General features: G+C 47.5%; 1 protein-coding gene across 4 annotated transcripts in view; it reads right to left on the bottom strand.

Annotated features, from left to right (window-relative positions):
- The window catches only part of cspg5a (chondroitin sulfate proteoglycan 5a), a 47826-nt gene that overhangs the window by 3610 nt on the left and 23495 nt on the right, over positions 1-20721 (bottom strand). Inside the window, exons 3-5 of one of the 4 annotated variants that reach the window (XM_086153832.1) lie at positions 8258-8446; positions 3839-3917; positions 647-703 (exon numbers count right to left, since the gene is read on the bottom strand). In XM_086153832.1, the coding sequence (XP_086009958.1) occupies positions 647-703; positions 3839-3917; positions 8258-8446 (325 nt within the window). Of the gene's footprint in view, positions 1-646; positions 704-3760; positions 3918-8257; positions 8447-20721 lie in introns of all 4 variants that reach the window. The other 3 variants (XM_086153833.1, XM_086153834.1, XM_086153831.1) reach the window with 3 other exon arrangements.

Here is a 20721-nt window from a genome sequence, read left to right as displayed (position 1 = left end):
ATTATTATAGCCTTTGATTCATTTTAAATGAAACCAAAGATAAAATTAAATAGCTTCCACAAAGGATCGGAAACTTGGGATTCTGTGGGTCAAAGTTAGCATCGAGGCTAATCCCCTACTTCCCCCCCCCGGCTCCCTACACTGGGTCCATGTAAATTGGGATTAAAATAAGAAAACTTGGATCGGTCTTAAACTCAGATTAGCACCCAAACACTTCTTCCAAGACTAAATCAGACAAGAATTCCCAATAAATGATCAATAGATTGTGAACGAACAAGAGCGAAAACTAGTACTGGTATGAATAATATGCAAAAAGCAAAAGATGATCAAAACCATCAAAGGCCTGTGTGATTATGACAAACGATCAGAGAAAATGGCTAAAACATAAACATGAAATATATTTAAATTTATTTTAATACTACCGAATGGGAGTAGATGTGTGTTTTCGTGTTATGTGTGCTTTTATTTCGGACATTTGAATGATTAGGTGGAGGGAGGGGGCGGCCCACTGGCACCTTGGGGTGATTGACAGTTACAATGATTGGACGTTTTCTTTGGGGGGGGGGGGGGTCTCTGACAGCGTGGTGGGACGGTGGTGGTCGTGGCGGTAGTGGGTGGGGGGGCTGTTGGGGGCGGGGCTTCTTACCTCGCAATCGGACTCCTCTTTGGTCTTACACTCCCAGGTGTATCTGCTCATGGTTTTCTGAGGGTGGGGGGATGGGGTGGGGGGGGGGGGGGGGGGGGCAGATGGTTATAAATTCCTCGAAAATCAAAACAAGGCATCGTCATAGTGACAGATAGTGATGGAGAGAGAGAGCAGTGGGGGGGAGGGAGGTAATAAGCCAGACTGACAGAGTAGAGGACACACACACACACACACACACGCGCACACACACACGCACGCACACACGCACGCACACAGGTCGGCTAATTCTGTGTTCAAATAAAGTTTAGGGATGTTTGCGGCGGGAGGTTACCATGACGACGTTGGGCTGTTAGTGGAAGGGGCTATTCAGCTGTGTGAGTCTGGGTTAGGGTTTATCTGGGGGTTTAAAAAGGGGGGGGGGGGGGCAAATGGGGGCCGGAGGAAATCGCCAAGGGGGAAAAGAAGGGTTTTTTTTTTGTTTCTGGCTGGAAAAGAAGAATTAGTTTTCTTTGGGGTTGGAGGGGGATCATCACAACTACAACACTTTTGATTTCATTGTATTTATAACTTCAGCCGAGATCATGTCCCCCTGATGATCTCAGAGCACAGAACTGGATTGAAACATATTTTTTTAATATATATGGAATTGAAGAATAAAATTAAAAAAAAAAAAAAAAAATGGAGGGGAATTACCTTGGGGGAAAAAAAGCATTCTTGACATGTAAATTCAGTAAATAAAAACTGAAAAGATAGTAATATTGAAAAAAAAAAAAAATTAAACAAGTTAAAAATTGCAACGAATTATAAATATATGGGATTTGCACAATAATGTAAAAAAACAATTTAAATAATCAATAAAAAGGCGACATAAAAATGCTTTATATAATCAAATATTATTATTTTTTTATTTAAAAGCTTGTTAACGCTGCCTTAACGCGCCTTTAAAGGTATCAAATGACATGATATGAATTGCATCATAAATGAATTAAGTAATGAAGTAATTGCGTGATAAATGTGATGATGGGGGTAAAGGGGCACAGATTTTATCTATTTGGTTTTCCGTTTTTTTTTCCGTCCGCAGGGGAGGGGCGATGAGGATGGTTCGAGATGACGATGAGCGGGTGGAGTTAGATGACTCTTCCTCCCGGGGGGGGAATCAATGAGGTGGAGGACGAGAATTATAAAAGAAGAAGAATAAAATATTGAGAAAAAAAAAAAGGGAAAATGAAGGAAAAAAATGGCGGTGGGAGCCAGAACTGCTGATGGAGCTGTTAGAAGGTGGTACCACGTCCTCTCAGAGGCGGCGGGGGGGGGGGGGAAACAAGGCGTAATGCCCTGCGTCCTCGGACGAGAAGATAAAACTTTCCATGCCGCCGACGCAGCCGCCGCCGGTACCGCCGGGTGGAGTCTAACTAGCACCGCGCTCATCTTCAGCTCATCCTCTCATCCTCCGTGGCCCGGAGGATTTAAAATTTGACCCACATGGAAAAAAATTCGGGCAGGTATTCTCTGAGATCACGCAGAGATTACTTCCTCTGTTTATAATCTCCAAACAGATGGATGGGGATAAAATGAGATGAGGTAAAAACAAAACAAATTCAGAACCTGCGCCTTCGAGTGCTATTTCTACTCCACCCGATGGCGTGGCGTGAAGCTGCGACTGCCCGCCATGCTTTGGTTAGTCTTTAGGGGGCTTCTCTGGTGACCCCCCGCTGTCGGCAGAGAGGCATCCGGAGATGTTTATCCTGACAGTCGTGATGATTGTTTTAAAAGATGACAAGTTTCCGAGAGGGAAACGACCCCCGCGGCTTCACCTTACCTGCCGATGGCATCGGTCCGACCGACCCCAACCCCATCCCGACCCCCCGACCCCCCCCCACGCCAGCTCAGGATAAACAGGAAACGGGCAGAGGCGTTTGTTAAAACGGCCAGCGAAGCTGGAGCGGTGGCCGACGCTAATAAGCGACAGAGCAGACATGCTATGAAACGAAGATGCAGGAGGTGTAGAGGGGGTGAGGAGGTGGAGGAGGATGGGAGTTTCCTCTCTGAGGGCCTCGGTTGACTCTTCAATGTTTGTCGTCATTTAAAATGCCTGTGACATTAAGATTACTGTTAAACCTTCTGCGCAAAATTGAAGTTTTAAAACGATAAAGTGATTTATTTTCAGACTTTTCAAAGCCCATTCCCAAAGCGTTATTTTTTTACAATTAATTATTACTAATATGTATAATTTTTTTGCTATTTTTCAAATTAATCAAATTGATTCATCAGTTTTTGCTGATTTTAGTCGAGCTGAATCGAACTCATTTGAGCTATTTTGTACAAATTATTATTATTATTCCAATTCTTTCTCATGCCCGCGTCACTCGAACTCTAATGAATGTACTTTAAATTATTATCCTCCTCAGCGTCCTAAATATTGCGGGCTCCTTTTCCCATCGCTGCTCCGGCCCTGGACTCAACCAGCGCTGCTCTTTTGGGGGGAATTTTTCCCTGAGCCTCGTCTTTAAGGCTCTCCCTCAATTTCCCCTGTTTATTTTCTTTTTCCCTGACATTCCTCCTCCTCCTTCCTCTTTTTCGTCACCCCCCCTTGCGTTTGCTCGCAACCCCGCCCTGCTTCATGTGACCCCCTAATCAATAGGCAATGAGCTGGCGGCCTGGATCAATGAACACAATCAACACGTGGCGTTGTCACGGAAAATGTCTGTGTTTTTTTTTCCCCTTCATCAGTTTAAATCTCTGGATGTTTAATATGAATTTAAATTCTCTGATTTCATTATATTTTTTCTGGGCTGGGAGGGGGGGGGGGGTGAGAGAGCCCCTTGGTTAGAACCTTGAAGGTATGAAGATAAAGCGAGGTCAGCGCTGAAAGGTTGACGGTTTTACCCGCATTCTGAGGAACCCCCCCCCCCATCCCGCGGTTCCTCAACCGACCCCCTCCCATGCCCACCTCCGCAGCATCGGTCAGCACTCATGCCCATGCATTAGGGGTGGGGGTGGGAAGGGCGGGGGGGGGGGGGGGGTGTCGGGGCCCGGGCAGGTTTCGGGGGTGGGGACGGGAAAGGAGGAGGTGCAGAATAAAAGGGGAAGAGAGAGAGGCGAGAACCACGTTACCTGACAGATAATGTTATCATAGTAAGCCAATGCACGGGCATGAGGGACGTTAGGAGGGGTGTCGCACAGTTTCCTTACATTTGGGTGGGAGCCCTCAGCGATGGTGGACAGCGAGAAATTATCATTGTGCTGCTCCGATGAAGGCCGGTACTTACTGCTGGACACCGGGGGGGAGGAGGAGAAGGAGGAGGAGGAGGAGGAGGAGACGCAAGGTGGGAATAGTTGATGGATGATGACGAGGGAGCAGTTGGAAAAAGATGAGATTGAAGAAGGGAGGAGGTAGGAAGATGGTAGGAAGAAGATTCGGAGGAGGAGGAGATGAAGAGGTGAGTTGAGGATGAGTTGATGGGGGATGTTGAAAAAGAGAAGATTGGGGGAGCGGGAGGGGAAGAGAAGAGAAGAACGGAAAGGTGGGAATAGTAGATGGTGATGGGGAGAAGGGTGACATTGAGAAAGAGAAGATTGAAGAAGTGAGGGAGGAGAAAAAGGAGTGAGGACGTAGAGGAGGGACAGGGATGAGTGATTTGTTGGAGGAGAAAGAGGAGAGTGGTATTAAAAAAGAGAAGATTGAAGAAATGTGAAGAAATGAGGGAGGAGTGGAATGGGGGTCGGGGTTAGAGCCGAAGCAAAGAGGGAGAGATAAATGGAGGAAAAAAATTCAGGGAATTTAAATTGTTTTTTTTTTTTTTTTTATGGGGGAGAAATTGTGTTTTTTTTTTTTTTTCATTGAGAGGAGAGAGAAAGGAGGAGGAGCCCGTTGAAAAAGGGAGGGAGGAAAATTTAAAGGTCCCAAGAAGGAAAGGAGGGATGGAAGACGAAACGAGGGAAGACAGCGAGGTTGGAGAGAGAGAGAGAGAGAGAGCAGCATTAGTCTGACAGCAAGCGAAACAACACACACACACACACACACACACACACACACACACACACACACACACACACACACACACAAATACACGCACACACACACACACAAACACACACACAACACACACAAACACATTTGACATTTGAGACATTTGAGGAAGAGCATACCTAAATAAATATCTAAATATATATATGTTTTTTTTGAAAGTTAACTGATTGCTAATGACTTAGTGTATTTACAAACTTTAGGTTTCCTAATCTCATATAATTATATATTGAATTATTCATATATCATTCATATATATACGTATATATGTTTCTTTTATCTAAAATTGAATAATTTTTTAAAATGAAACTGATAATTACACTTTTATTTTGAAAGCTAACAATCGCTAATGATACGGCTATTTTTCATAAATCCTTTGGATTCCTAATTTTAGATACATATGTACATTTAGATACATTCATACAAAAGCTATTTATTCAAACTTTCTTATATTTCCATTGAAATAATTCATTTCTTGTCAAATTAAGCTTGTGATTACACTTTTATTTTGAAAACTCACTTTGAATGACATGGTAAATCTTAAGGGTTCCCAATTGTCTGGTTATACATTTATATATACATGTGTGTGTGCATATCTGCTGGTGCTTTGTATAATTTCAGGGCATTTTCACACTGTGCAATGATCTGGATTACATATTTATTCAGATTACTACAGATTACTATAGATTTGTAGTACTTGGAGTACTTGGAGCATTAAGATTCTACATGCATTTTCTGTTCCTAAATTTTCTTGCCGTGGCAGTGGTTTAAAGCATAAAGCGCCGCAACTCCATCTCATTCACCCTTCGGGCAGGAAGGCCTTTTTCCCCTCGACCCTCGGACCTGGAGTTGCCGTGGCGACTTGCAGAACAGATGGAGTTGGAAAGAAAAATATGGCGGACACTTTGGACTTGCATCAGGAGCTTCCTTCTCCTCCTCCTCCTTTTTGTTCTTCTTCGTTAGTGTAGCTACTTCCTGTTCAAACGACGCTTGTCTTCCCGAGCCGCCATATTTATATTTCATGAAGGCGTCGACGGGGCAATCGGCGTCGCGCTAATAACGAGGAGGGGGCGGCGGCCGTGGTGGCGGCGTTCGGGGGACTTGCAGTCTTTGAAATTGCGGTGCGGTAAACAATCTTTGGATGTCTCAGTCTGACAACTTCCTGCAGTCTGCAAACCTTTCTTCTCTTCCCCGGTTTCAAATCTTCTTCTTTTTTTTTTTTTCAAACGTTGTTTACTTCTTTCTGTTTGGTTTATTCCATCTCCACCCCTCCTCCACACTCCAGCAGCTTGACCTCCTTCTGTCTGTTTGCCTAATTTTCATGTTGATTGTTGATGAAATTTATAAAAAGATTTTTGGGGATATTTTGCTGATTTTTTATGTCATTTTTTTTCCCATTTTCAATGTAATTTCTGGCTTAAATTCATGTAATTTATTATTTTAATTCTTGGAACTTGTTTAATTTTTCTTCTAACTGTAGTATCCTGGTGATTTTCCAGCGACGGATTGTGGATGATTTTAAGATAATTTGATTTACTTACTGGTTTTTCCTCATCAGAAAAGCAATCCAGGAATTTAATTTAAAAACATATGAAGAAAATAAAAGCTGATAATTGTAATTTTATTTTGAAAAGCTGCCCATAAATTTTCTACTGGATCTCCTGTGTGTTTCTAAGGATTCCTACTTGTGTTTACATCAATGACAACCTTTGTATCACGCGATTTCTGAAGGTCACGTGACACAAATGCAGGGTCACATGATCCCATATGTGTCACATGACCACCCTCAGGATCCACAGACAGAAACAACATGGAAAAAGCGTCTTGATGGACGAAAACATCGACTGCAGCAGAGAAACGCAGCATGGCGGCAAATGAGGGGGCTCTCTCTCACACACACACACACACACACACACTCTTCCTCCTCTCTTTCACTTTCTCCCCCCACAACAGCTCATCCTCCTCTTCGATTTCTCCTTTTTTTATATTTTTCCCTTTTTTCCCCTGACCGACCACTTGATGAGGCTGCATTGTCTCTTTCATGCTTCACACACACACACACACACACACACACACACACGCGCATGCATGCAGCCCTCAGGTCGCACAGCTGTATGTAGGTCAACCCCACCCCCTCCCTACCTCCCCCCTCCCGTTGCTCAGACTGCCCTACTTTCAGCTGGATCCACAGCACCGATGACATCACCCTTTTTCTTCTCGTGGACATTTTATCCCAGATGATCCAAAGCGGAGCAGCGGCCGCCAACACCGCCATTTTTGTCACTTTAACCCCGACCCCCCCCCCCCCCCCCATCTCCATCCCCCATCCACAAATCTATAGAAATTCAGAACCCGCCAAACATCCAACGGTACTGCTGCTAGTGCTGCTGCTGCTGCTCTGTTGCCATGGCAACTGCAGCTATCCATCCCTCCTCGTCCTCCTCCTCAACTCGTTCCACCACCTCCTCCACCCCCTCCTCAGTCCCTCCATCACATCGGCCTCTCCATCTTTCTTGCGATGCATTTTCTCACCTCCCCCGTGTTACGTTGACGTGAGATTGCAATGGCGGCGGGTTGCTGACCGGTTGCCGGACGACCAAAACAGGCAGTTTCCCCCCTAAACAAGCGGCGCTACACTGCAGGATGTGGGAATTTTTCAATTCCACCCGCTTCTCATCTTCCACCAAAATCGATCGTCCCTTTTATTGGGCTTTGTTGAAAAAGCAGAAAAAAATATACGGTCTATATGACTATATGTTTTTCAGGCGAAGGTTGCCATGGTAATGCAAAAATGCAAAGTCAAACTGCTCTGCTTACTTGTATAATATTTGAAAGGATGAATATATGATCCAGATAGTATTTAATAGTACTGTAGCAATTAATTTTTGTAGTACATTTGTAGTTTTTGTGTTTTTTTTTCCGCCTGAAATGGCTGCTTGGTGCGGGAATTGAACCCGCCAAAATAAAAGGATGGAGAAAACTAGCCTTCCAGCGCAGCGGGCAGACCGCAGATTCAGCGTCGAGGAAACGAACGCCCTGTTCTCCGAGGATCATGGAGCGATCCGGCAACATCCACCCACAGCCTGCGGTCCTTGAGCGAGGCATCGAGCAGGTCTCCGTTGACTCAACCATCCCCCGCAAGCTAATTAGCCAACGGGTTGCTTTATCTGGCGTTATTCTGGAGAATGCTGATGATTGGCAGGTGGCGCATTGAAGCTGGTTGGAGGGTTGCTGGTTTGAGGTCGGTGTCTGCCTGGGTTCTCCGGGTTCTCCTGACCGGGTTCCCTCCAGGTTCTTCGGGTCTTAGTCGTGATTGTCCAAACCCTGCCTTTTTCTGAGTGACAGCTGGGATTGGCCCTGATTATTGATTATTTTCAGGGTCATTCTGGGCAGCAGAGGTTGCTCCGCCCACCACGTCCACGTCTCCATCCGCAGGACCTTGTTGTCTTTGAGGAGTTTTATTCTTTGAAACTAACTGCCGCCGCCTGAGATGCTTCTGACGTGAGCGTCGACGGCGTCCTGCACCCCGGAACGTAAATCCCCGCCCTCCGCCACCCCCCACCCCCCCACCCCGAACGCCTCACCTGCGTTTGCGCAGCTTCTTGTTCTCGGTCTTGAGCACGTGGAGCTTCTTGGCAAAGCAGACGACGATCATGAAGAGCAGCAGGACCACCAGCGCCGAGGCGCCCACCGCCAAACACATCACCTGGAACTCCGTCACCACCGAGTCGCAGCGGGAGCCTTTGTGCCAGATGTAGTCCTGGACGTTACACCTGGGAAGACGGAAGGGAGGGATGGAGATCCATGTTAGATGTTCTTTTCTTGACCCTTCAAGAACACTCAAAGTACAATAAGGTTTATTCATCCATTCATTCATTATCTGCACCGCTCCTGCGCTCATGGTCGCCAGGGTGATGGAGCTTAGTCCACCCTCTCATCCACACATCATATAGAGATATATCTTTCTATGTCAGATTCACATGTCAAATAGGGACGACAAAATATTCACTCCTTCACGTCATAAAGACACGCAACCGTTCGCTCACTCACATCCAACACAAAAATAACCATTCACCCCCCTCATTCAAGCGTCATATAGGGACAACCAACTTTTCACTCATCATATGGAAACATACAACCATTCAGCCTCTCAGTCACGTCTTAACAATGCAGGGTGTCCATCCTGCATGGGTTTCAACAGTGTGAAGAAAGCGGAGAACGCTGAGGAACCCCCAGAGAGACAAGGAGAGGCTCCACACAGAAAGGCCAACTGTGGGAGAACATGGAGGCGGCAAGGTAAAGCGCTGCACCACTGCAATCACAGTGCAGAATATATGAAAGAAAGAGATATAGAAACAGAAAATGAAACCGATAATCGTACAAAAACGTCAATGTCTGCCCAAGGAAGAGGAGAGACGGAGCTGAGAACCCTCTCTGAGAACATTAAGCACAAACACATCGCTTTTATTTTTTTGTCACCACGTGAACTTCCTGGTTTCTCTTCTTCTTTGCTATGAAAACGTTGCTCGCCGGCCAGTTCGTAAAACCTCAGCCTGGAGTGCCTTCAGTCAAAGACATGGAGTCGTGTGTGTGTGTGTGTGTGTGTGTGTGTGTGTGTGTGTGTGTGTGTGTGTGTGGGTGTCTGACAATGAGGAAGAAGAACGCCTGCAGCAACTGAACATTCACACACACACAGACACACTCACTCATAAAAGACATTTGCCGCTCTCAAGGCGTGTTTACACTCCTGTGCAGACACGCAATATGGCCGCATATGTGAACACACACACCATAACACACAAGGATGCCATCTGAGCCTCCCAGGTTGTGTTGGCAGGGTACAGCGGCCGCCGCGGGACGTAAACGACAGCGGCAGATGGCGTCATCTGCACTGTCTGGCGGCTAAAACTGAAAACCTATTTGGACGTTTTGACAAAATAGCCTCGCCGCCATCGCCATCTATTATTCTGACGGCGTTCAGATTGCATAATCTGTCAGCGACGGGATTGGACAGACGTCCCTGCGGCAGGATGATCGCAGACGGACTATTGCGGGAATAGGACGCCCAGCGGTTCAACTTGTGTTTGTAGAAATTGATTTATCCTGAAATTTAAAGTGACACGTTCATTCATTGGGGCAGGGGCTGGAGCAATCTTCCCTGGAACCGAACATTCCCAGTTTGATCCCCGGTTCCACCAAGCCTGTGGAAGTGCAAGAGCAAAACACCGCGGTTCATCCATGATGGGTTAAATGCAGAGAGGAATTTCCTGCATGGGATTAATAACCCTGGATCTCTCCATCACAAGGCCAGATATAGAAACGTTCAATCCTCTCATTCACAGTTCTGGGAACCCAGAGAACCCTGAGGAACCCCACACAGACGTGGAGACTCCTGGCAGATGCTAACCACGGCGCCGCCCTGCAAGCAGCAGTTAGCTGAACAGAACGATGGACATTTGTTACTTCAGTTTGCATCCTATGGGAATCCAACCAGGGACCTTATAGCTGTGAGGTAATGCATATAAATATATTTTGTAAAAATTGAATAAAGAATGCAAGCTAAATGGTTTTCCACCTCACTACACACACACGCTTGATCTTTCACGCTGGCCATGGTTATCCCTGCTTTGGCCTCTAGATGGCGCCTGTTGGCGGCGCCGAGGCGAGACACATCGGAAAGGTTGTGACCCTTGTAAAGCATTAATGATGGTGTAATAATTCAACGTGCAAGTTTTTTTTTTTTTTTCAGAAACAACAAATTAGAGCCGTTCCACACATACACAATCACACACAGACACACAAACACACACACAGACACACAAAGAAGTGAATGGCAGGCGTGTAACCATGACACTCCTTACATGCTAAGCAGCCCTCCCTTTCACTCGCCACTTCCTGCATCCTTCCTGACGTTTTTTTGTTTAGGTTTCACCAGCCGAAAAGGGGATCGCCGTGGAAACAGACCAGAAGACATTTTGTGTCGGCACACACAAACACACACACACACACACACACAGATGCACGTCCATTTTCAAGGATACTTGGATGCACACTCTCACAAAGGGGAGGTTTATATAAGTTGGACAGGACGGGTGGGGGTTGGGGTGGATCTTCATGTCAAACCCAGCCGAGCAGCAAATGAGGCAGATGCCGCCATGTCGTTCCATCACATGCACCCAAGCCTCCAAGGGGGGGGGGGGGACTCACAGCGGCGGCCATTTTTTGGTGCCCCCCACCCGCCCGCCCGCCCACTGGGCATTTTAAAAAAAAAAAATCCACACCATCTCCTTATTCTCTTCCTCGTCCTCCCTCCCACCTCCAGCTGGCTCCTCCTGTTTTACATTCGGGGGGGGGGGGGTTATGTCCTCCTGTCCGGCGTGGAAGGACGACACCACCTCCCATTCTGCTGAGGAAGAACCGAAGATGCTGCGAAGACGAGCGTCGGGGGGGGGACAACTGAGCACGTGCAGAGCCCGGAGACCCTCGTGCTGTGGCGTGCTCCGCGGAGGAGGGCCGAGTTCATCCGCCCATTTCCACACGGAGAAAAAAAAAACACTGAAACCGGAGTGCTTTTATTTGCCGGTCGCCCGCGGCAACCTCTGTTTTAACAACGATCGCGGTGGGAGACGGACGTTTGATCCGAAAAGCAGTGTCCTTAATAACAAAAAAAGGACCGCGGAGAGCAGCGCGGAGGGAGCGCGCCATTTTCACGGGAAGCACCTGGCGTGGGACGGCAATGGGATCGCCATGGTGACGACAACACATGACAAACTGTCCCCTTTTGGAGTTCATGACCCTTTCTATGACCAAGTCGGTGACCCCGGATCGACCCCGAAACGATAACAGACTTATTGGTTGCTATGGCGTCAGTTCAAGTTTAGCAGATCCAAAAAAAAAAAAACAAAGTAGAACGTCATGACGCCAAGGCTTCCAGGAGATAGCCACAGCAGAGATCCTGGTCGCTGAAAAACTACAACTCCCAGATGGTGAGGATGGAGTTGGAGAATGAAATAACAGTCACCGGCCACCGCCTCCATCATGCCCCACTGCAGTGTTCTTCTCTCCATCCCAGCGGCCTGTCAGGAGCAGGCCAAAATTAGCACAGCGCTAGATCCTGAAGGGGATCTGTGCATGCTTGGGAAGGGGTTACTGTGGAAACCGATTGGTATTTCAAGCAGCCAATGGCCCAACAGATGACACGACCATGACCCTTTTTTAGTTTATAATTTTTCCTCAATTAATCCCTTATGGGGAAAACTGTTCTCTGGTATTAACTTTGTACTTTTTAAGACCTTAAAACATTTTATAGCCTTGACTTTGACACTTTATAGTTTTATTTGTATTTCTTATTGTCCCTCCTTCCTACTATTATTTATTATTGTTATGTTTTACTTGAAACTCTGGCACAACAATTTCCTTCGGGATAAATAAAGATGTTCTTATTCTAATAACTAAAATGAAAGTATCCAATCCGATAAGCTAAGCTGTTCCATTGGAGATCCCAATTAGATTAAATTACATTATGGTCACTTCTTCCTGGCATCCGTCATGCTTGGGAAGTGGTCGCCTTGAACACCGATTGGTGTTTAAAGCAACCGATGGCAAAACCTGGCAACGACCCTCGACTTGTTTAGCTAGTTAGCCCCAAACCGCTTTCCCCAGAAAAAGAGTCCAATTTGATCACTTGCCCCAAGATGCTTGCTGCGCCTTTGTCACTTTTGCTTACTTTAGCATTTCCTTCTTTGGGGCCTGCACATGCTTGGGATGCTAGTTAGCCCTGATAGCTAGCATAAACAGTTGGAAAAGCAGGAGCGTTTTTTTGAATACTGTCAGATTCTTTGACCCTGATGTAACTCACAACATTCAACCAGGGATCGGGAAAGAATCCGATCCGATAGGCGAGTTCCGTCGGAGATCCTAATTTGATCAAATCTCGCCGAGTGGCGTCTGAAGACGGAGCGCTGGCGGGGAAAACGGGCTGATGGAGGCGTTTTCAATAAAAGGCTCGCATCCAGTTTAATACTGGCCGTGGCACAAAACACCATTTAAGCTAAGTTTCTAATCATGCGGAGGGTTTCAGGGGGTTGGGGGTGAAAATGGGTCACGGAGAGGACAGAACATCCAGCAACGCAGGGTTTTAGATGTGTTGTGAGAGAAGGAGGATCAGATGACTTTACGGGAGATTTGACGAGTGGAAGACGGAGGATAATAGTTTCTCCTCTCTCTTGTTTTAATGAGAAAAAGATGCCGGGCGTGGGGGGGGGGTTAATTTAAAAGGTCTGCGTCCCGTCACCGCAGGCAACGGCTGACATTAGCACTCCACGCTGACAGGCGTTACCTTGTAGCGCGTAGCGTGACTAAACAGCGCGGTGATATCGAACCGCAGAGGAGAAAATAATCATTTGATTTGACGGGAGGGAGAAAACATAACTTCTGCTTTCGTCCTCTGCGGTTTTCCTCTTTATTTGCACGCCGCCGCCTGATTCCAGCTGGTCACGGCCGGTTGGGAGGCGGCATGGCATCCACCAAAGACAGGAACGCGCAACCTTTCTTTGCAATCTCCGTCGTTCGGCAAAATCCCCGTTACTCGATGAGAGGATAGCCGTACTTCTCCGTGCTGCATTCGGGAACCACCTCGTGCTAGTTAGCTTAGCACACCGCCGGTAGCCTGATGATTAGCCTCTTAGCATCAAAGTCACAAAGCTTTAAACAAATCTCATTTGCTAGTTGGGTTTCAAACTGGCCAGAACTGCTTTCCTGACATTCTCAGCATAGCGACCTCGCACACAGGCACAAACCATCATTTAACCTTTTGGCGAATAAAACTCGAGCACCTGTCTCGCACCCTTCTGATCTCGAACGAGGAACTCTAAACTTGCTCCTTTTCTGAATGGAAATCGGTCCTGGTGATGGAGGAACCAAAGCGCTGGGCTCTGTCTGGAAAGTAGTTAAGAACATAGCGCAGAAGAATTTCAAGAATTGTAGAAAGGTTCCCTCTAAAGCAAAATCCTTAGGAACCTTCCATGGAGGCAGCCATTTTTATTCGCCGTTAATTCTCTTTCAACTATTCTGGCCAGCAAACGTTAGCACACTGTTTCCCCCCTTCCATTTTCAACCATCTCGCCAACGTTCCTGCGCCGTGTCTCCGGCCACCGTGGACGAAAACCCCCCGAAAAATCAGCGCCTGATGAGTTAATCCATCATCTTGTTCTTTCCAAGACCTAATAACGCTGCCGTTCGCTGGCTCCTCCGACGCTCCATGTGGCAGCCATGTGGGGAGAAACACCATCACTCACACACATACACACACACACACACGAGTGAGCGTCTTGCAATTTCTTGATTTTGATTCCACTGTGAAATTCAGAAGCCGTGACGGCGCTAAGAAGGAAAAGGAGAAAACGTATGGCGTGCAGGAAGTCCCAGAACCAGGACGGCTTCGAGAATATTTGCGGTGTTGCTAGCTTTAAGCCACGCCCTTGATGCGGCTCGTCCTGTGTCTTTCCTTTATCATGATAGCTAAAAAAAGTGTGTGATGGCGGGAAGCAGCGGGGACAAACAATGTGAGATTCTACGATCAACTTAACCAAAAAGAAAGAATACTTACAAAGAGAAAAGGCGCATGTTGAAGTAAAAACATGGCCGACGTCTCATTTTTCTGTCAGCTAAGCTTATTGGACATTCGCTTGCTGCTAGCGGGGTGGCACAGCGGTTAGCATCGCCTCACAGCAAGAATCCTGGTTCCCACAGGAGACTTTTCTGTGTGGAGTCTCCATGTAAATTGAATCGTTCAGACGTGTGAATGAGTGAATCGATGGTTGTATGTTTCCATATTAGCCGTGAATGGTAGCATGGCTGTACCATGAATAAGAAGGTGAACGGTCCAGGGTGGGCCGCCCCACTTTCTGCCCAATAGTATGTTCCATCACCCCTGTACCCTAAGTGCAGCGTAAGCGGTATAAATAGTGAGTGAATGAATGAATGAATAGCTGTTGCTAGCACAGAGCTAGCCTTCACTCAAGCCAAATGATAGCTCAATCCTATTAGCGCCTGTGATGCTAGCAATGCTAACAATGCAAGCGCCTGACAGTGTGCTGAGAAGCAACTTGAATGTTGTAATCTTTGCCTGAATTATTCGTTTTTCAGCTTTTGGCACTGACCCCTCGGTCGCTCGCCACCCTCAGCCCCTCCTGGCGGGTGCGGTTGTCAGTTCATGACGCTATTTCTTTTCTTTTTTTTTTTTCAAAATTCTGGCCGTTGGGTCCGGAAATAACACAAGCATGAGGCCCCATGAATCTGCAGCCCACGAAGCGGCGCCCGACATCACGACATCAGCCGTGTCTCTTTATTCAATTTACGGCTTCGCCATCACCCGCCCGCATCTGCCGGGTCACCGACTCTCCGCTCTTCTGCTTGATTCACGATCGTTCACCTGCCGCTGACCTACCTTTTATCCAGCCCCTTCCCCTTCCCCTTTAAGGCCCCGCTGCTCGCCGCAGATTGAGAGCATGTGAGGCCAGTTAGAAGAGAAGCTATGAAAGATGGGGGCGGAGGACAAATCCTGATGTCACAGAGGCTCTCCTTTCCAGGCCACCTCCGTCTCAAACACCCATCCAATTCACCGGGGTCAGATGGTTTTCATCTATCGCCGGCCACGCCTCGCAAGATTTCCCCCTCGGGGCAGCTGCTCGGCGCACTCAAACACACCAGCTTGAATAAAAGACATATATATGTTGATGCCTTCCTGCAGGTTTTTGGACTTGGGAGGAAACCAAAATGTCTCAAGGGTCACAATTCTTGTCATTCCTCGACAAACCCAAAGCGACTGACACAATTTCTCCTATTAAACACAAAGATGCTGTTATTCAGGTGAGGTTTAAACTGACGCGTTTAGACCCACAGTTTGGCGAATAATGACGAGAAACGGGTTCTAATCTGTCACTAGGTGGCACTAAGGGAAAACTGACGCATCGGGATGGGAACCTCTTCGAGCAAAAAGGTGAAAAGTTGCTATTGGGCCTCTCGACAGCTGGGATCGGCTCCGGCTCGATTGAGACAACTCTCAACCCTTTCATGGTCTTGGTGTAGTTTCTTGTTTTTTATTCTGTAAGCTCTTGTTTATTATTCTGCACTGCACTTTTAGAACAACCATTTTTGGAGCCTGAACAGATCTATCTGAGATGTTTTCTGGTTCCAAACCTCCACAAGGAACCCGTTCGGGGGCCTCTCAGGCGCCCTACCGAGGGTCTCAGTGGTTCCTCAGCAGGGCAACACGAACCAGAAGCCGCTCGTTGGCTGGGAAACACCCGTCTGTTGACGGGATCTGTAGATTGACCGGGTTCTCCGTCCAAAATTTTCAATTCGAAGGCAGCGAGGGAAAGGAATCAATTAGTACGTTTGTGTTTCGCTTGACAACTGAGTGTCTTCTCTGTCTGGAGGGAGCCGGCGGCAGTGGCGACAAACACTGGGAAACTCTGTCCTGGCACACAAAGAGGAGACAGACCCAGGAATCTGAGGATTTGGACACAAACCAGGACTTATTTGAATAAAACCTCCCCCTGGCAAGAGGGAACGCGCGTCACCATTAAATCAAAACCAATTAGCTGGATGCAGATGAGACTGAGCTCCGAGACGATGGCAGCTCAGCGGCGCTCGTTCGCCTCCCGCTGAAGGTCCAGGAACATCTAGAGCTACTTGCCTGATAACGAAAACAAGGAACGGCCCGAACTATTTATATGATAAATGCAGTAAGTCTCCAAAAACAGGAGGGGTCCTTCAGCTTCAGGTTTGCACTGGAGCCACTCTCGGTAGATTAGCAAAATCTGCACACACACACAAACACACACACACACACGCGCATACAGAAGCTGCTTTCAGAGATGGAGGCTAAAAGGTCGTGCCAGAAGAAGATTGAGAGACGAGTGTTGAGTCAGTCGAGAATACTGAGGAAATGCTCAGATGGTAGAGTCCATATTAGCATTATCATTAGCAGCTAACGGTTATTAGCTGGCATCCATCTGACACTTGATTCCAGGAAGTAACCTCCACCAGGGGAGCTTTTCACTTTTGGATTTGGTCTGCAGCTTGCACTTTGAGCACCATATTCCAAAACAAACCACAAAAGAAGAAGAAGTATATGACAGACAACATGGAGGTGGAATCTTCTCCCTGCACTGCTTCACCACGTTAGCTAACTTTGCACTTATTTTGGAAAAGATGTAGATGTTCCTCTGCAAACCCTGGAAACCCCTCTGGGGCGTAGAAGGCCAGAAGAGCTCGGACCTCTTCGATACTCCATTTCTCGCTGCCTCTGTCCATTTTCTGATCAGGACAATTTTTAAAAATGCCATTCCGTAGCCCGCAAGAAGTATCTACCAATGGGCATGGCTTAGGAGTTCCACCAAACACCTATGAGCTCCTATAGAACTGTGCAAAGACCCTGCTTCAGGGTAAAAGATAAGCTAAGGATGGAGGTCTGTGGTCCCTGTCCGCCATCTGTCGAACTCGTTTCCGCGGATACGAAAACAGATCCAATCGGTTTGACAGAAACGGTGCGGAGGGATGATAATGGATAATAATGGATGAGAAAAAAAACCTGCGGGAACACGACAGCGAGCAACCGCTAATGTGTTTGACAACAACTGGATGTTCTGGCCAGATGACCTTCGGCAAACACTGTGTGTGTGTGTGTGTGTGTGTGTGTGTGTGTGTGTGTGTGTGTGGCTTCTCAGCAGTCATCATCAATCTCCACTTAGTTTGACCTTGTGACCTCACGCTCTCTGACTGGGAAGTGATCCCTAATGCACACCTAATCTGACATGTGAGAGAGAGTGTGTGTGTGTGTGTGTGTGTGTGTGTGTGTGTGTGTGTTTGTGTATGAGAATGTGAGTGTGTGTTTCCATGATGAACTCATGAAATCTAGAATGGATACAAACCGCTGTTGTTTTCAGAGCTCATTAATTACATCAAGCTGTGACACAAACACACACACACACACACACACATGCATGCATGCATGCACTGGTAAAGTCAACCTGGCTCTCCCTGTTTGTTTCCATGCTGGCGAATGTTGTAACCTTCTGACTCACTCTCTCGCTCGCTCACTTTCTCCTCCTCTTCTTTCTTTTCACTCTCGGCCTCCACCTCCCCCCCCTTTTTCCCTCGTCCGTTCCCCCGAATATATCGGCCGCGGCTCTCCAGACGCCGCTGGGACGATTTACAGCCCCGATGGCGTCAGAGGCAGGGGGGGGACACCGCGCGTCGTCTCAAAATAAAAGTACATCCAGACATTCCCCGCATTCTGCAAGGGTTCGTCTTCTGGATTTAATTCACCTTGCTGTCCCCCTGACACAGCAACCAATCCAAGAAAGTGCAGCAAAAAAAGGAGAAAACCCTCATATTAAACCGGGAGGCCCCGGAGGCTTTTATTTTGAAGGGGCCGGGGCCGACTTTGACTCCTGAATGTGGGTCAAGCACCGAAAGCACGGCATCATCCCGCGGCTGTCTCCGCTGCCCCCCTCGACCTAAATACGAGATTTCTTTGACCCCGTGGGAGATATCTGTCCGAACTCTGAGCCAGTAGTTTGTAACGCCGACTGTCTACGCGGCCTCTAAATATAATAGAAAGCTTCTCAAGCCCCTCCCCCAGACACCCAAACGTCAAGTCATGTAATCCCGGAACGTTCAGGAGCGCAACACACACAAACACAGGCAAACACACACATCCATGCATGTATTGCCTTCCATCATTGACCAATCCCAAAGTTTCGCCACACACAGGCCATATTCGTGTACGTCCATATACGAAACTCGTGCTCGTCCTCTCTACCTACGACCAGCTGAATTTGGACAGAGAGCCGGAGAAGAACAAGAGCTTCTGCTCAAGTTTCCCGCAGGGTGACGTCCCAGCTCGGGAAAGAGTTACGACGTGGCATAAAACGGGGATTCCTCGGAGGTAACCTGCTCTCCCAGGTTTCGGGCGACGTGGACGATAAAATAAATACAACACGATTTTCCTCCACCTCTCGAAAGGGAGGGTCCAAATATTGTAGCTGCCATGCCGGCCCTTCGTGTAATCCCTCACTGCTGTGCCTATGAGCTAAAATGCACGGAGTCACATGCACGGAGGGAACACATGGGTCCTCATCTGTGCCAGCACTCTATTGACCCACATCGTGACGGCGCCCGGCAGTCGAAACGCAAAGCTACTTCCTCTCCGGCGTGCCACTGATACATCTTCACGAAGCCCCGATCTGCCCGCTGAGCTGACTGTTTCTGCTAGCGTTCTATTCATGCTAGCCATATTGAAAATAAAAATGGCAATTAAACTCAGCTGTGGCTAATCTCTCGACTGGGATCTGCACCTGTAGAGATCGCATGATCCATGATGGTGACGTCATATCTTCTCCCAGGTTCTCTCCCAGAGGGGCGGGGCTGAATCTACCGCAGCGGCTTGCAAGGCGTCCACCATTATTATTTGTCTATGACTATTCAAGCTATGGTGTCATTTCAGCATGTAACCGTAACGCTAATGTTATTATCAATATGATGTAATTTGTTCCTTTCCCTCACAAACCTTGTACCCCTCTGTCTCTGTCCCTCTCCCGCTTTCTATTGCTCTCGTTTTATCGCTTTTTTCCGCGACTGGTCAAGGCACAAGGCCGCCCACGCTGGAATCCGTCCACGGTTTCTGCACCGGTAAAAGGCAATGTTTCCCCAACGCTCATGGGAGAATGCTAGTTTTCAGCAGATCATCTTCAAGAATGGTGGTCCAGATCTGCTCTCTATATAAAGCGTCATCAGACAATTGGCTTTTGATTTGGCGACATATTAATAAAGTCTGACTTCACTTTATAAAATATATAGAGATATCTATCAATGATTTATTGTCCAGGGAAAGTTTCAGTGTGTTCCCGGATCTGCCAAAATGGTTTCTTGGCTTTTTGGAGCAATTTGGGGGAAATGCCACACTTCATGTGACAAACTCAGGTCAAACTAAAGAGCAACGATAGCCTGAAGCTAGTGATAGCATCTTTAGCATCTTTAGCCTGCAGCCGCTCACCTGAAAGACAACTCTGAACTGGGTTGCAATGACAGTTAGCACAGTAGCACTAGCTAGCTTACATTGGAAACTACACTAAAGCTGCTTGTTTGTTGATGATGCAGGAGATGTTTACTTGTTTATTTGGAAAACATGAAGGTTGTCCATCCCAGAGAAGACACACACACGCGCACACACACACACACACACACACACACAAACTATATCAAAGGTCGCACGGAGGTCGAGCTGTCAACTGTCGAGGATCGTAAATCTCTCGTCTAATTATCAAAACGAGGGCTCGTCCTGAGGCGTTCGCTGTCTGGTACCGAGTCTCGGTTGCGGACGCAGATGTGTCCGGTGTGAAGGAGTCTGTGTGTGTGCTGACAGCACAGCATGTGTGTGTGTGGTGGTGATGGGGGGGGGGGATAACACACCATGCGGTGGAATATTTCTACATGTACATAGATTTACATATTAATAAGTGCAGCTGTTCAGAATTGGTATGCCCCGCTGACGGGCTGAACCATTCCATAATTGGGAGATAAATGTATGTATGTGTGTGTGTTTTATCTGAATGCAAACACATTGTTTGAGGGAGCTCTCCTCGCCACCCCCCCATACATATGATGGATGTCTTCTAACTGGAGTTTTGGAAGTCAGCACAAAAATCGGAAAAAAGCTGAGCTCCTTCCCTCCGCCCTCGGCCCGGGCTGTCACCCCCACCCGCGGACTCCATCCGTCAAAAACAAATGCCGTTCTGCACGCCGGCCCCAAAGCCCAGACCCTCCGTGGCATTCATCACGCACCGGGCGGCCATAAATCGCACCTGCGCCCGGAGGGGATTGGATTCCACGCGTTGAAAATTAATCTGCAGCCTTTTGATTCATCGCTTTCAGCCACGCGCTGACGCTGATGCCACGCGTGTGGGGTCGGGTTGCGACGGCGCGGCCTGCAATTATCCGACTAAAATGCGTCTCATCGTCTGGTGTTACGGGATGTAAAAAG

This window comes from Fistularia commersonii, chromosome 10 (genome assembly GCF_037954325.1).
Source record: "Fistularia commersonii isolate RoL2024-O1a breed Wild chromosome 10, RoL_Fcom_v1.0, whole genome shotgun sequence".
In the NCBI taxonomy this organism is placed as follows: Eukaryota; Metazoa; Chordata; class Actinopteri; order Syngnathiformes; family Fistulariidae; genus Fistularia; species Fistularia commersonii.
This window is presented reverse-complemented; position numbering and strand designations above follow the sequence as displayed.